The sequence below is a fragment of the Rhynchophorus ferrugineus genome, unplaced genomic scaffold, assembly GCF_030347505.1.
Source record: "Rhynchophorus ferrugineus isolate W39M unplaced genomic scaffold, kcgeb_rfMv2 rfM6, whole genome shotgun sequence".
In the NCBI taxonomy this organism is placed as follows: Eukaryota; Metazoa; Arthropoda; class Insecta; order Coleoptera; family Curculionidae; genus Rhynchophorus; species Rhynchophorus ferrugineus.
Window position 1 is genome coordinate 40420039 of NW_027472585.1, and position 15816 is coordinate 40435854.

Sequence of the window (15816 nt, forward strand, 5' to 3'; positions counted from 1 at the left end):
ATAGACTTTAGAATAAACATAAAAGCTATTTAATTAATTAAAATAGTATTTTATACAGGACATCACTTAATGAAGTGCTTTCCTATATGACATATATATAATATAAACATAAGCAATGATTATTGCCCACTGGGTAATCTGTGGAGCTACTTAGAGTAATAAGTAATAATTAAACGATTAATTAATTTAATTAAGCGATTAATTTTTATTAATATATATTTTGCAAATGTTTTTTTCCAAGAGCAGAACGATGACAATGAATTTCTAAATCTAATAAAAATTTAAATACGTATATTATTAAGAATATCAAACTTTACATTAGCTAGGTGATGACAACACTAACCACAGACTCAAATCATGATCTGAGCCCCAGTATTAAGTCAAATCAGAAACGGCTCTCAAATTTCGATGATATAGGAAAAATTCATCGACTGCTTGACAAATATTAAACGGTACGCTTTCGTTCATATCGAACCTAATATAAATCAAACATATAAAGTTTACTTACCACAACCTTCATTATCCTCGACATACGTACTCAGTGATTCCGTGGAAATATTTCCGTATTTAGAGACAGTTAGATAGCGGCGAATATCGACCATCCCCGTCTATATATAGCTTGACAATCTAACGGAGATCTATTTAACTTGAATCATTCGATCGAAAAATGGTAAAAAAACCTCTCGAATTCGAAGCCGAATTTCACTCACATAATATATTTTCTTTGGCGAACAAACATCCTGATTGGTGCGTGTATAATACCGACGGGGAATAATTCCAGGTATTTACGGTCATATTTCTCGTGGCGGTAAGGATTACACAGCAAGAAAAGTGAGAAAAAAAAAACGTAAATCGTCTGTATGAAACGTGTCGCTAAATAAAGGAACCTCTTTTATCTCTTTTGCTTTTTTTTCTCTCGAGAAAGGAGAGATTATAAAGAAAATGTGTAATAAAAGCTAATGTTAGGGAACCAATTTTAGAAGTTTGTCCCTGTTTCTTTTTCTGCCCATTTAAATTAGCCCAATATAAATTGGAGGTCTCAAGGAAGAGACCTTTTGGAAAGTCCTTTTATGGGTTTGTATATTTTTACGCTGTTGTAATGGGAAATTTAATAATGCTGTTACGGAATTTCTATAACATGAAACCATTAGAGAATATAGCTGTATATTTGTTCAATGCAGCTTAACGATATCTATCGCGACATATGATCATTGTGGTTACATGAAACTAACTAAATGAACATAAATAAATCTATTTTTTTATCTTATTGTGCTAAAATATTTAATTGCTACAAAGTAGTACTTCATTTAATAAACAATGTAAACACGTTAAACACTTCAACAGAAAATCGCAGAAAAAATAAAACTGCGAACAAGCAGGCAAGAAACAAGAACAGGAAGGAAAGAAAAAACGCAACAAGGCAACAAAATTATTATAAAAAATAAAAAGTCCCAACAACATGACTATATTGGGTGCACTTCTAGCAAATCTAATATATGTTAGACATTTATTGACGCCCCATATAATCTTAGTAACAAACTCAGCGCCATAACCAGTGGGATCCATTAAATATTTATTGCCCATTGGAAAGGTTTTGAAATGCTAAAAAATAAAATAATTTAAACAAATTGGACAGCTTTAACACACGTTTCCAGAGACATGTTGAACACATATTGATATTGTTTGTGTGACATGGTTTGTTTATATTATGTTATAACGAAACATAATTTTATACATACTTTCTTGGTCATAGGTCGATAAATTATAATTACGAGACATTTAAATAAATTAATAATGAGACAGCTAATTAATTAGAAGAAAATATATAATTAGTTCAACGATTGTCGTCCTAAAGCCAGCAAAAATCTATGGACGTAATTCTGCAGATTTATTTTATATGATTTCTAGCATGGCCAAATTAATGAGCACTCTCCAAATTACTGTTATTCACGTAAGAATAAGCAGTAATTTTAGAAATAACTATAATTTCATGCAATTGAAATTTAGTAGCAATTTGTATGCAAAAATGTCTGGGAACTAACTTATTAGGGGACCCATAGTTTTACCCTCGCTAATGAACGATTGTCTAGTTTTACTAATGATAATATATGCCCCAATTAAATTGTACTCTACTTGAAATAAACTTGAGAAATTACAGGGTTGTTTATTAAATTAAGATGATTTTGAATGGCGTTATATTCAGGGGTAAATTACATTTTAATCTATTGGGTTCATTAAAGTCTACTTATCTTAACAAGAATAAATTAGAATAGTTAAATAAACAACGTTTTTCTTTAATTTTGATACCCAATAAAATTTAGTTTATTGTTAATCAGTGTTTATTTGTTAGTATGATAGCTGCTATAGTTTTTCGCTAAATTATTTGTATAAAAATATTTTAACTCTCTATTTTTACGTCCGGTTGTTCGAACAAGTGTATTGTGATACTGTTATTAATAAAATAAAACTTTTAATCTTCATCCTATTCTCCCAGGCTTCCGTATCGGCTCATAGTCGCAAATAGGTTTATATTGCTGGTTGTCAGTAAATATCAACTAAAAATCATTACGACTATAATACGAAATTGTAGAGTTCGTCCTAATGTTGTTGGGACTTTCTATTCTTTATAATGATTTTGTTGCCTTGTTGCATTTTTTCCTTGTTTTCTTCTGTTCTTGTTTCTTGCCAGCTCGTTCGCGGTTTTCTTTTTCAGATTTTTTCTGTTGCAGTGTTTATTAAATGAAGTACTACTTTGTAGCAATTAAATGATGTAGCACAATAAACTAAACATTAGGTTTATTTCTGTTCAGGTGCTTAGATTTATGTAACCACAATGATTACATGTCGCGACAGATATTATTAAGCTGCCCTGTTTCATATTTTCCTGTTATAAAAATTCCGTAACAGCATTATTAAATTTCCCATTACAACAGCGTAAAAATATACAAACCCATAAGAGGACTTTCCAAAAGGTCTATTCCTTGAGACCTCCAATTTGTGTTGGGCTAATTTAAATGGTCAGAAAAAGAAACAGGGACAATCTTCTACAATTGGTTGCCTAACATTATCTTTTATTACACATTTTCTTTATAATCTCTCCTATCTCGAAAGAAAAAAAAGTAAAAGAGATTAAAGAGTTTCCTTTATTTAGCGACACTTTTCATACAGACGATTTACGTTTTTTTTTCTTACTTCTCTTAAATATATAAATTGATATAATAATTCTTCCTTGATTTTGTTATATGTTTTTAAAAATTGTGTTATTTTAAAAGAAATCTCTGGAAGTTCCATTAAACCTCTTCGTGGGTTATCTTTACGCCACTTAAATCCTATATTAACCAACAGTGTATGAAGGGTTGTTCTACATCCCTCAAACAGCTGTATATCTTTTGGTTTAAATATTTGTATTAAATTATGTTTCGATTGAAAGAACTATTTTCTGTTCTTATACGTTTCGTATATTTGGTCTCTGCTGCATCAAGCTGATCTTGATTCATCACCTATTTCACTATTATTAGGAATATATTCCTTCTCATCTCTCTTGCTGTCTGACTGTAAAATGAATTTACAACTTTTGACAGACACATGTTGGTCACGTGTGTCATTACTCTTTTGAATTGATCAGGTCTATGAAACTTCACGGTAATATATTAACAGATGTTAGCTAAGGGCAGCAGTGATGCGTTTAAAGTCACTAACTTCCCAAACTTCCCTCGTATCTTCAATTAATTTTGACGACCTGCATTCGAAATATTAACTAAGATATTTTTAAATTAACTAAAGTAGGTTAAATTTACTTCATAAGAATAATTTTACCGTAAATATGCGGTAGTTTTCGGACTACCTGCATATTTACGTAATAAGTCAATTCTTATCATGTATAACGAGCTAAAAATGTCAGTCAATATCAACAAAAATAACCTAAAACACAATGGAATGTTCGTTATCGGACCGAAATAATCCAAAGCCAAAGTACGCGCAACTTATTAGGGTATTTGGTATCCAATAAAAGCTTGTAACAACAAAATCGACTTCAAAGCCAATATAATGACGCAAATACAACAAGAATCGTCAAAGTAAAAATACACGTTTCGAATTATTTCTCCGTCTCTCTCTCTCTCTCTTTCTCTTAATAATTTCCTGAAGCAGAAAAAAATTTGTTCATTTTCTCTCGATACATAAACGACACGTCTAATGGGATCCTTCTCATTTTTTCCAGCTCTTCCGGATGAGGATCCCGTAATTTCCGGCGTGGAGGAACAATATCAGATAGGAGACGAGATAAACCTGAATTGCACTTCTGGCAGAAGTCGACCGGCATCAATTCTTCATTGGTACATAAACGAACAACAGGTAGGTTTTTAGCAAATTGATATTTATCGCCTCTAGACAGGATGCAATTTAATATCGTTTAAGGTTTAATCGTCCTATCTATGGCGACTTTTCTTTATTTCAGCGTTCACTGAACTTGTAAGCGGTAATACGTATTGGTTTTGCGGATTCGTATATCAATCCTATTATTTTCTCCCGTCTTTTCTGCATTTAATCGGATATTTCAGTTTAGAAATTTGAAAATATCGATTTTTTCCTTCATATTTTTAAAGCCTAACCTTTTAGGAATATACTCTTAAGAAGGTCTTTTAAAATTTTTATTATTTTCGGAAAGATACGTGATTTCGTGAAGGGTACTCAGTTGCAATTCAAATGGGGAACCCGGTCACACTCAGCGTACCCACCATACATAAATCCCTCTGATTAACTCTGATTGTCTAGTTAAATGCAACCATCCAACGGCAATAAATAATCTTTCAACACCATATAGCCATGTGACCATAAAAATGTAGAAAATTATGAGAATTTGATAATGTTTCTCAGTAAATTCCTTTTAAATGTGAAAAACGATCACAATACACGAACGTACCTTATATTATGAATAAAACAAAAACTTCCCATATCTGTCACAACAAATTTTAATATTTTAGTAGTGAGAAAAAATATATTTTTATGTTGAGATTTAGACATAATTCTTGAAATATGAAGACATAAAACTATGAATTGTATAAAAAATATATATAAGCACAAAAAGAATCGATTAAAATTCTTTTACTTATTATTAAACTATTTTGCAAAATACTAATTTTCTTGATATATGTAAAAACGTGACAAAAAGGATAATAACTGGGGGGACAGGGGAATATTTAAAGACATATTTGAAGAAGTAGCGTGTGGATGAAGAAATTACTAAATTTTATGTTGTAAATTTATTAGTGTTAGTTCATATAGAGCCAATCAATATATTATATTATTAAACCACTCGGGATAGGGATTCTCTTTAAAATACAATAGAGATTGTTTAATTGATGAATGTATTACAAAATACACTTCAGCTTTGTGTATTGCCTTATAAGTTTATATAATAATTTTAAAATTCTAAATTAGAAATACGCTTTTAAAGTAAAGAGGACCGAAATGTATCTTTTGTGTTTTGATTTTCAAGGGGAACTTCTGTTACGGACTATTTTATATTTTCTCCTAAAAATCAATTAGAAAACTACTGATTGATTGTCTTGTCTACTGATTGATTTTTGTTGATTATTTGATAGTATTTTGGTCACACGCTCCTATAACATGAAAATTGTCTTACAATAAAAGTCCGGACTAATTTTTGTGAAATATGTGACCAAACGATATCAAAATTATGAAGATTGTTTATTATGAGTTTATTATCACACAATCTCTTCTAGATACAAAAAGATGAGGCCCTAATCAAATATCCCATCGAGCATCACCCCAAAGGCTTGGTTACCACAACGCTGGGCCTCAGATTCATCCTGAGTAACCGACACTTCCTTGGAGGCTCCATGAGGGTGAAGTGTGTGGCTTCGATAGCTCCTGTGCTATTCAGTGAAGACAGGGAAACTGTTGTACAGAGTTTGCCGGTCATGAGGGATATGAGGGAAGCCCTTTTATTGGGTGAGTGGTCCATTGCTTCTTCACACGTGACACATATTCAGGGTAGGCATTGTTATTAATTTCAGTTTAAATTGGTTTTCTAACAAAATTTGTCAAATGATATTAGACTAGATATTTTTGTTCGTGTAATGATATTATTAGTTTCCGATTGAAATGTTCTAGTTTTAAATTTATTGTATTAGAGGGCGCTGTTAAACCTAAATATATAGAAATATACCGTAAATTCAGTGACTCTTTAATTTACATGCTTAAGTACAGGTTTAAGTTTTCTTTATCTATATTAATTAAATAATAAAATACCTATATTAGCTAATATATTAAACTCTGACAATTGGGAATTGTTGCTTAAATCCTATTACCAAGAAAATACTTTAAATAATTTTTCTGCACTCCAATATTATAGTCAATTCAAACGTTTTTTTAGTAATGCGTCATGGATATTTGTGACATCGAAACATTAGAATGTTGCTACATCAACTCTGAGTTTTAGTTCAGTTTGGCTTTAACATAAAAGAAAATTCTAATCTAAAGAATATACAATTGAACAAAATTGTTTTCAGATATAGTTTATTTTAATATTATAATAAATCTAATACATATATTATCGAAGGACCTAAAACTACAATTAAGAACACAGGTATAGTAGTTTGTAGGTTAGATTTGTTTTGTTTACATTGAACTCTTTTCCACTCCATCCAGGAGTTAGAGTTTCTAGGCACGTTTTTTATGTAGTGTTATCTCCCTAGAGGCCTAGTTCACCTAATTAACAATTGTATATCTGAAAAACGTATTTTACTTTCATTCGAGAGCATATTTACTTTTTATATTTAGTTTTTGTTTCCTTCGATGGTATGTTTACTTGGTAAGTCATCTTGCTATCACTGTATTTTTATTTCTTCTACTACTACCTGTGTACACCATTCTTGATAAAAGTAATCAGTGAATGCTGTCTAATGCATTTACCTTATCTACGAAATAGTTAGTGTTCATTTTCTCCTCATACATTCTAACCTACTGCTTATGTTTAATTTTGAACAATTATAATCATATCTGCGCACATCAATCTTTCACGCCCTTCAATACGATGTCTTACAGTTATATTCAATTAATTATGTGTATACCTTTATTTGTTTCCACTCTCATCACTCTGTCTCAGGAATTTCCAGCATTGCACAACATTATCACCTATCCTGAAAATGTCCTTCAGTCTCTTTCACTTTACGACTACACACTTACACTGTCCAATTCAATCATTAAACTGTTAATTTCTAATCTATCCAAAATATGTTCACAATTCCACCATTTATCAATTACTTCCTTTGTATGTCTTATCGAGTTCATCCAAACAGAAGGTGTTATGGTTGACAGTGTTTCCTTCCATATATCCAAACAGTTTTTGATGAAATATACTTCTCAACTAGTATATATCTGCAATTAGCTATTAGTAAATATAATGACCAACAAAACCCAATTTAATGCTATTGTAACTTTTAGCCTTTTTTCTATCTTTAATTGAATTCGTTTTAAGGCAATGTCTTTACCTTCACACTATTTGATGTCTTACATCCCTCAAAAATCTGCATGTCCCTAATTCTTTTATGAATACTTTCCAGAAGACAATTTCCTCTAAAATAGTTTTATTAAATTATGCTTATATCGATAAAATAGTTTGTGTACTTACTGTTCTAATACATTTGTATTTAGACGGGATTTCTTGGGTGAATCTAACGTATTATTCTTAATTGAGTAAACTATGTTATTCACAGTACCCATGGTAATATTTAGCATGGCAGCAACCCGCCAAAAACATTTTCAATAAAATTGTATGGACTTATATTATTTGATATCATCAATAATTACCTCTCTAACGGAATTTACCGGCAAAGGGGGGCCTCGTTATCTCGTTCCTTTTTGAAATAACCTATTAAAGTCCCAATCAATTTGTAACCCTGAATATCTATTGTTTTCGGAATTTTTAAATAAAGTAGTATGATATATTACGGAAGGCCTTAAAATTTATCAAAATAAAGGGCTAAAATGTTTCCCGGTTTATAACCTGTAATAATTATAACTAATATTTTGAATAATTTAGCATACATCTGACAACCGGACGGCGACCAGCTGACAGACCTATGCAAAATTCTTGAAAGCAATAGCGATAAGAAGTTTTAACTCTTACCTATAAATTATTGTGGCTGTATAATTAACTGTAGTTCTTAGATCTAATATAACGTTAAAATAAATTATATTTGGCCACATTTTTGTTCAATTATTTTATTTAGATTACAAATTTTTTGTGTGCCAAATCCAAACAATTAAAACTCGAGATTTGATGCGGCAACATTGTAATGTTTCGTCGTCACAAATATCCACGCATTACTAAAAAAACTTTGAATAGACTATATATCTTTCCAGGAACCAAAATTTTTCGAATTTACTATAGTTCATTACTTTACTATTGTTCTCTTCAAAAACAATTAAACACTATGATGTTAATAAAAATAAACTCCAAAATATTTGGTATGGCACTTAATAATGAAGGACTCGCATTCTTCCATATTTATAACTTATTGAATTGACTATATAGCTATATATAAATGTCCAACTCTTAAACTGAAATTTCAAGGAAAATGTATACTAAACCACCTCTCAGAAAAAGATATTCAAGTATAGTTGACGGTTTGCGAAGTTTTCAATGAAACGATAGTCTCCTAAAAATGACTAGAAAATAATGCCACTGCTTTGAATGGAGAATTGGATACCATTTGGATAATACACAAAAAAATATATTCATGATTCATCTCCATTAGTCGCTTTTCTTGTCTGAGCAAGCACCAGAACCTAGTTCATTAGGAAGGAAGATAGGTCTTCAAAAGTTCTTCAACACTTTTTCAGTCAATTTTCTCTCTTTTTGGATCTTTCCTATTGCATGTAACTTCTGGAGAGAGTTGACATATCAAATGCTAAGTTACTTGAAGGTTTTGTGGGTTTTCGATCAAGAAGTCTTGAAGTTCGTTATCTGCGAACTTAATTGGTCTTCCGTTAAATCTAAATCTAAAAGCTAAATCGTTAAAATCAAAATCGACAACAGAAATAAGATGGAGCAGCTTCACCACAGGATTTTAATACTGTTTAGTTGGATGTAGCAGTAGATTTCTTAAAATAAAACATCAAAAGTAATGGATGGCAGTAATGCAATTTTGAGGCTTCCATGTAGGGGTGTGGGTCACCGAGAAAATTATAATATTTAAGAAATGTATTTAATTTTTCTGAAGAAAATATCGATAAATATGAGCTTGCGAAAATATCGATATATCGATATATCCATATTTTTTCGCCATCACTATTTCCATCATTAGCCTCTGAATACATTAAGTAGCGCAATAATTCTATATGGAAAGTTAGGAGGTCGTTTAATAGTTATTTCCATTAATACTGAATTTTCACCAATATGTCTAATAAAAATAAAATGCATTCATAACCTAATATGATAAGGGGTTCTTTAAAATTAAATGCCATACATATTTGAAATCAGAAAGTAGTTACCTACATTTATAATCATATTGCTGGATGGCCAGGAATGTCTGCTTGATCATTCTAAAGGTACTAAAACGTTGAAATGTTTTTTCCTCTAATTTTTTATACCAAACTTTTCATAGCAGCTCGAAATTAAATTTCATAATTTTCACCGAAAATTATCTAAAATAACTTTAGGTTTTCCTCGTTTTATTCAATTTAATTAGTTTACTAAATTATAAAGGGTATTACAGGTTACATAAAAGAGGTAGCAGGCTTGTAATTCTCCAAGTATATTACGGCAGATGGCGCTGAATATATCTGCATCTGAATAGCTCAGAAGTTTCGAAATGATCGGATAAAATGATTGAGGAGGACGAAAAAGCGACTTTCACACTAAATTTACAGAGTCATTCTAAAAATAACTCGATAACTTTTAAAGTTAGAATGAAAAGAAGCGTAACGGGTTCGGGGAAAAGTTAACGTAGTTGGGGAAACTTTAATTTTACCACTAAGTATTTGAGATAATTTCAGCCGTACTTGGCTCGTCGGTACGAAACAGTCTAAATATCTAAATAATTGCATTTAGAAGAAATATCTCTTTAACGGGGGAAAAGTTAGCGGCGGATAAAAATTAATGGAAGTTTAACTCGGAAATCGTGGCAGTTTTACGGACTTTTGACAGAGATTTCTTTTGTTTCAGTGAAGAGCTCATCGAGCCAACTCGACGCTTTTGGACTCTATTATTTGTTTTCGAGTATAGTGATTTTTTTCATATTATAAGTTGGAGATGTTCGATGGCCGACTATTCAACATGTAACTCTTTTGTGATCAACTTCCCCTAAATAAGACTTTTATATATCAAATAATATGTTTCGGGCGAGTAATTAGTATAGGTGATGTTCCATGAGATAAGAGAGTGTGTAATATAAAAAGGAACTTTTCTTAGTTTTAGTTATTAGTTATATTGTCAAGGATGCGTTCATTATACGATATTTGTATCAGATTTCAAGTTGTAGGACTTTTATGAATAAATAAATAAACCTGCTGGGAAATGGTTGTAAATGTATATATATGATTGTTTAATAACTGTAATTGTCAATAAGGAAAATGTACAAAATATGACAAGAAATATCATACCATTCATATCAGAACTTTGACTGGATAAGACCGGATAGCTTCTGGAATGAATTCTTACTCAGTCACTCAGCCTGTTATTAAAACATGACTACCAACTCTTTTCAACGTTATTTTAATATTACAATTCTTATATTAAAGAAAAATTTGTGAAAAATTGTCTTGAAACTATATTATTCCGGATAGAAAGTACCATTCTAGATTTGTACAATTTATCCCACACAAAAGAACTCACAAAATGTTCTCACAAAATGATTTCGTTTATTTATCACAAAAAATATAAAAGTATATAAGAAATAAAAATATATAGTTCCTTCTTTTAATTTAAAAATTTTAAAATATGAATGTTAGGTACTTGTTTTGTTTACCTTTCTTTCTCATTTTCCCAGCGCAGTATCTTGTACAATTTTCTCTGGGATATAATCCATCATCACCATGGTATGTCATTGTCTCTGCTAGGTTTTCTTCATCGCTTTTATGCCCTGATGAAATCCCTATTCACTGACATCACATACATTTTCAGAATATAAGCAAAGATGTTTCTGTAAGAAGTGGACTTAAAGGCTTTTCAGACAACGAAGATCTTATGAATGGGCTTTCTTTTTATTCAAAAATGTTAGTCGCAACTTCGTTAAGCTATATCCAAACTTTTTTCCGTTTTAATCATCGGGGTTTCGCAGTGCAACTTGAAAATCATTTCCTTCAGTTTAGATTATGATGAGATGAGGGATTGCATATTACCTTTATGTATTATTATCAACATAATTTATTTTATTATTTCCAATATTATGTATAATGATTGCAGAATGTAGAAATATTAGCAGGAATATATTACTGTCTTAATATAGTGTAAAAAATCAATGGTTCTGCAGACATCAAAATCCAGAATTTTACTTCAGTTCTTGTCTTACCGCATCATTTTAATATAAAATATGTTGATTCATCATAGTAATGCGAGTGATATTATGAAGCCAAAGAGTATGTTTTGCAGTCTACGTTTATATTGTCTATGGCAACGCAGAATAACAAAAAATTTAATATTAGCATACTGAATATCATCTCTGCGATTAATACATTTCTCGTATGCCAACAATTTATATAATTTGCTTCTATTTATGTTTTGTATCATGATTAACAGCATGTTATATTAAATATGATCTATTTTTCAAGATAAACTAGTTTATAGTCAAATATCTGATAATATAACAATTTAACATTCAAAAAATGTATGATATCTAAATCATAAAACTGATACAACCTATCCCTTTAATATTGATAAAAATAGATATTTTAAAACAATATAATGAACGCATCCTCCCAAATAGTCGAATCGTATTTTCTCAATAAAAATTGTAAAAATATTCTATCAATTCTAAATTATATCAAACACAATCTGACAAAATCTCTAGCATGTAAAATGTAATTATTTATATTATTATTACCGACAATCTAGGACAAGTTGACAGTCTAACTGAACTTTTATAGTAATACTAAATTATGAAAACGAGACACAGGTACTTTTAGATCTCTGAGTGAATGGTGAACTTGGACACAGGTCAAAGATATTTTGATAATTAAATTTACTAATTAATTAAACGCAATATGTGTAAATAATTAAAAATTCGAGCGCCGTTAAGTTTTAGCAAATGTATTATTAATTAAGGTTTTGTTTTCGTTAGCTTTAATTGTATATAAGCACTGGAGTAACTACATAATCCTTAACACGGTCCAATGTGTTAATATGTGATAGCTTTTATTAAGAATTATTTATTTTACACTTAATATGAAAATTCTCTGCTTCACAATAATGCGGCTATTATGAAGAATCAATAAATATAATTGTAAATGCTTTATACATTTACATGCGCATGTAATCGATTTATAATTGTTTGACTACTGTAAAATGTCATTAGTGGACCATTTGTTGACTATAAGGCGTTGTTTTTAATTAACTAATACACATTATTGTTATTTCTTTGCAGAATATATAAAAGCCATATGAGACATTATATTAATATTCATTTATGAGATGGGTTATTTTAAAATAAAATATATTTTCTGAAATATACCATAAAACTTTTTTAATATATCTTCCAATTTTTAGATGTTACATCTCATTTGATTATTTCATTAATTTTATTTAAAATTATAATATTGTTTATATTTCTACAATAAATCAAGTGACTATCATATATATATATATATATATATATATATATATATATATATATATATATATATATTGTATATTTATATATAACTGTGTCATTCCTAAACGGTTGAACTGATTTTGATCAAATTGTGGAAAACATCATTCATTGGATGCTATTGTGAACATATTACAGTATTTATTTTATTGCTAATTTTAAGAAATTAATTGTTACATAATTAATAACTCTAATTACTAGATGCTTCAATAATTTTTTTTCTTAGCAGACATTGGACAACAAAATAGCAACATATTTATTAAAATATTTGCTTATTAGAGTACCTAAATCTAAAACATAACTAAACTAAAACATTTATTTTATCTTTGTTAATACAGTTTCAGATTATTTTTAAATAATTAAAAAAGCTCTTTTAGAGAAGTATGTATTTTGGTCATGTAGATTCAGAAACATAAAAACAGTAAAAATTTATTTCATATATAAAAATATATTTCACTGTATTATATTAGGTACTAGAAAAGTTTAATAGTTACATCGATTATTAACCTTTATCGTTGTTGATACGAAAAATTCAAATGTTACCGTATATTATTTAAGTTACGTTAAATTATTTGTAGTAATGCCAATTATGTTACGTGAAAGATAATGAAACTGAATGAATATGTATTAAAATGCGTTTATACAAAAACTTTTTAAATAAAAAATCTGAAAATCCGAATAACCTGTTTCATATAATATTTATATAATTATTTTATTATGCGAATAAAAGCAACGAAATTCGAAACAACGAACACACAGCAGTTAAAATTGATAATTAATTATCTTTTAATTTTAAAATTCATCAATATTGAATTGTGAACACAACTCTTTAAAGTTATTGTAATTTATAGAAATCCTCACTATACATGTGCATGTAAAGTTCTTATAATTTATACTGCAGATGTTAAGATTGTATAGCATTTCCCACAGACCTCATTGTTCCACATGTTTTTCTATGTGTTGGCAATCATCTTAAATTTTCCAAAAATATATTATATATATATATAAAAAAAATCGTCGTATCTGTACTGGATACTAATGTATCAAGACGCTTCCTACGCTTTAACAAAATTTGTAAATAAAATTCTCTAGTCAAAATGTCAAAATACGTTTTTAGCTAAGACAAATTTAGATATTGTTTCAACATTATTATTATATCGATTAGTTTAAGGTTTATTTTAAAATAAAGTGTGATATGTGTAATGATAAATTGTTTTATTTTAATTATCCCATGTCTGTGTTTTTTATGACTTATTAGTTAAAGGCGACCACTTTTAAATACTTGTCTTTCATGAGTGTTGGAGGTTCAAGCAAGAACTCTATTACATTTTAGTTGGAATTTTAAAATAATAAATATGTATAAACACTATTCGTTTGAACTATAATGTCTAAAAAAGTTCCAAGTTAATATATATAGAATTTCTTCGCATTTTCAGACCCATCTTAATATATTATTATGAATTGGAAGAATTTTTCGTGAAACCAAGACTTTCCTATTCAAATATATCATGACCACCCTGTATAATAACGCGTGCAAATTTCCTGGCAAACAATAAACAGTAAACTATGTGAAAGCTCGTGCAATTTTATCTCTTCCATAAAACATAAATGCTAAAAATTTAACTTTATCGTAAAACTATTTTCATATTAAAATTTAATTTTGATGCAGTATCTCTATTGCAATAAATTTATAATGAATGTGTCTGGTTTAATGAAAATGGAATTCTGAGACAAGCGGAAATTAAATTGATTGTACAAAAAATATTTCGAAACTTTTAAGGTATACAAAGCGCAGTAAAATATAAATTTTCGTGTCCGGCTATAGGACTTTTCTTCCCAAATTATAAGCCCTTTCCTAGTGTTTTTAAAAAACCTTTATTATCAAGAACTCGTATGATTGAATTTTTGAAATATTACAGGTTGGTTTAAGAATTTGTTTTGTTGTTCAGTGGTAGATTAGATTAGTTTTAATTTTACCGATATATTTAACTTATATTATGCTATTAAAAAATGTAAAATCAAGTTGAACATATTGGTTATATTAATCGATAATTATACAGCTTTGCTTCCGCCGTTCCTCAGAGATGATTTTAATGGTAAGTAGCTATGAAATGAGTTAGATCCTAAAGGTAATGTAATAATTTTCGACATCTGTTAAAATCACAAGGTAATATTTTGAAACAAAATATGTCGTGGGCTTCAAAATACATCCCCCCTATAAAACAATCTATCTATATCGACAGTCTTTAAATTCTTCTTTAATCTATTTAATCTATTTTCCCTTGAACTATCTAATCTGCTATAACTACTAAATTCAGTAAATAGCCAGAAATCCGCGCCATATTCTTATATCAAGTGAATAAACCATTATGGAATAATATTAGTTTATGTTTATTTTTGGAAACGGTGAAAAACCGGAACCAATTTCACATAAAGGAATTTAGATATTTAGAACGGAACAACAATAATAATGATTGCTGGTTCAGTTGGTGGTGCGGTAAAGACGACAGGACGGTCCTTCTACTGTTTCGATAGTCGCGGGTTTGATTCCTGCTGGGGCATGGTCGTACATTTATGTTTGTGATTGTTTAATATTTGTGACTGACCTTAGACAAGATTGTAAAATCCGTCAAGGAAAATGATCATCCCAGTGACGCCAAAACCCAGGCTGGGTAAGACCGGATGTCTTTCTGGAATGATTCCTAATTTAGTCACTGGCCAGTCGGAAGGCTGTGTGGAGAGGATCGTGGTTCGAAGTCCACGTTAAATGGTGAACATTAAAGGTACAGTCCTACCATTTAATATAAACCATATATATATATATATATATATATATATATATATATATATATATGGTTTATATATATATATATATATATATATATATATATATATATATATATATATAGAATATTAAATGAGAATCTGTTATTATTGTTATACGATTTTATTAGAACTGTTTGTTTCAAATATTTATCAACTT

General features: G+C 29.4%; 1 protein-coding gene across 2 annotated transcripts in view; it reads left to right on the forward strand.

Moving 5' to 3' along the window:
- Window positions 1-10711, forward strand: part of LOC143198359 (uncharacterized) — a 239193-nt gene extending 228482 nt beyond the window's left edge. Inside the window, exons 6-8 of one of the 2 annotated variants that reach the window (XM_076407525.1) lie at window positions 4220-4353; window positions 5745-5973; window positions 10193-10711. In XM_076407525.1, the coding sequence (XP_076263640.1) occupies window positions 4220-4353; window positions 5745-5973; window positions 10193-10272 (443 nt within the window). In that variant the 3' untranslated portion in view covers window positions 10273-10711. Of the gene's footprint in view, window positions 1-4219; window positions 4354-5744; window positions 6016-10192 lie in introns of both variants that reach the window. The other variant, XM_076407524.1, reaches the window with a different exon arrangement.
- Window positions 10712-15816: the final 5105 nt, after the last annotated feature.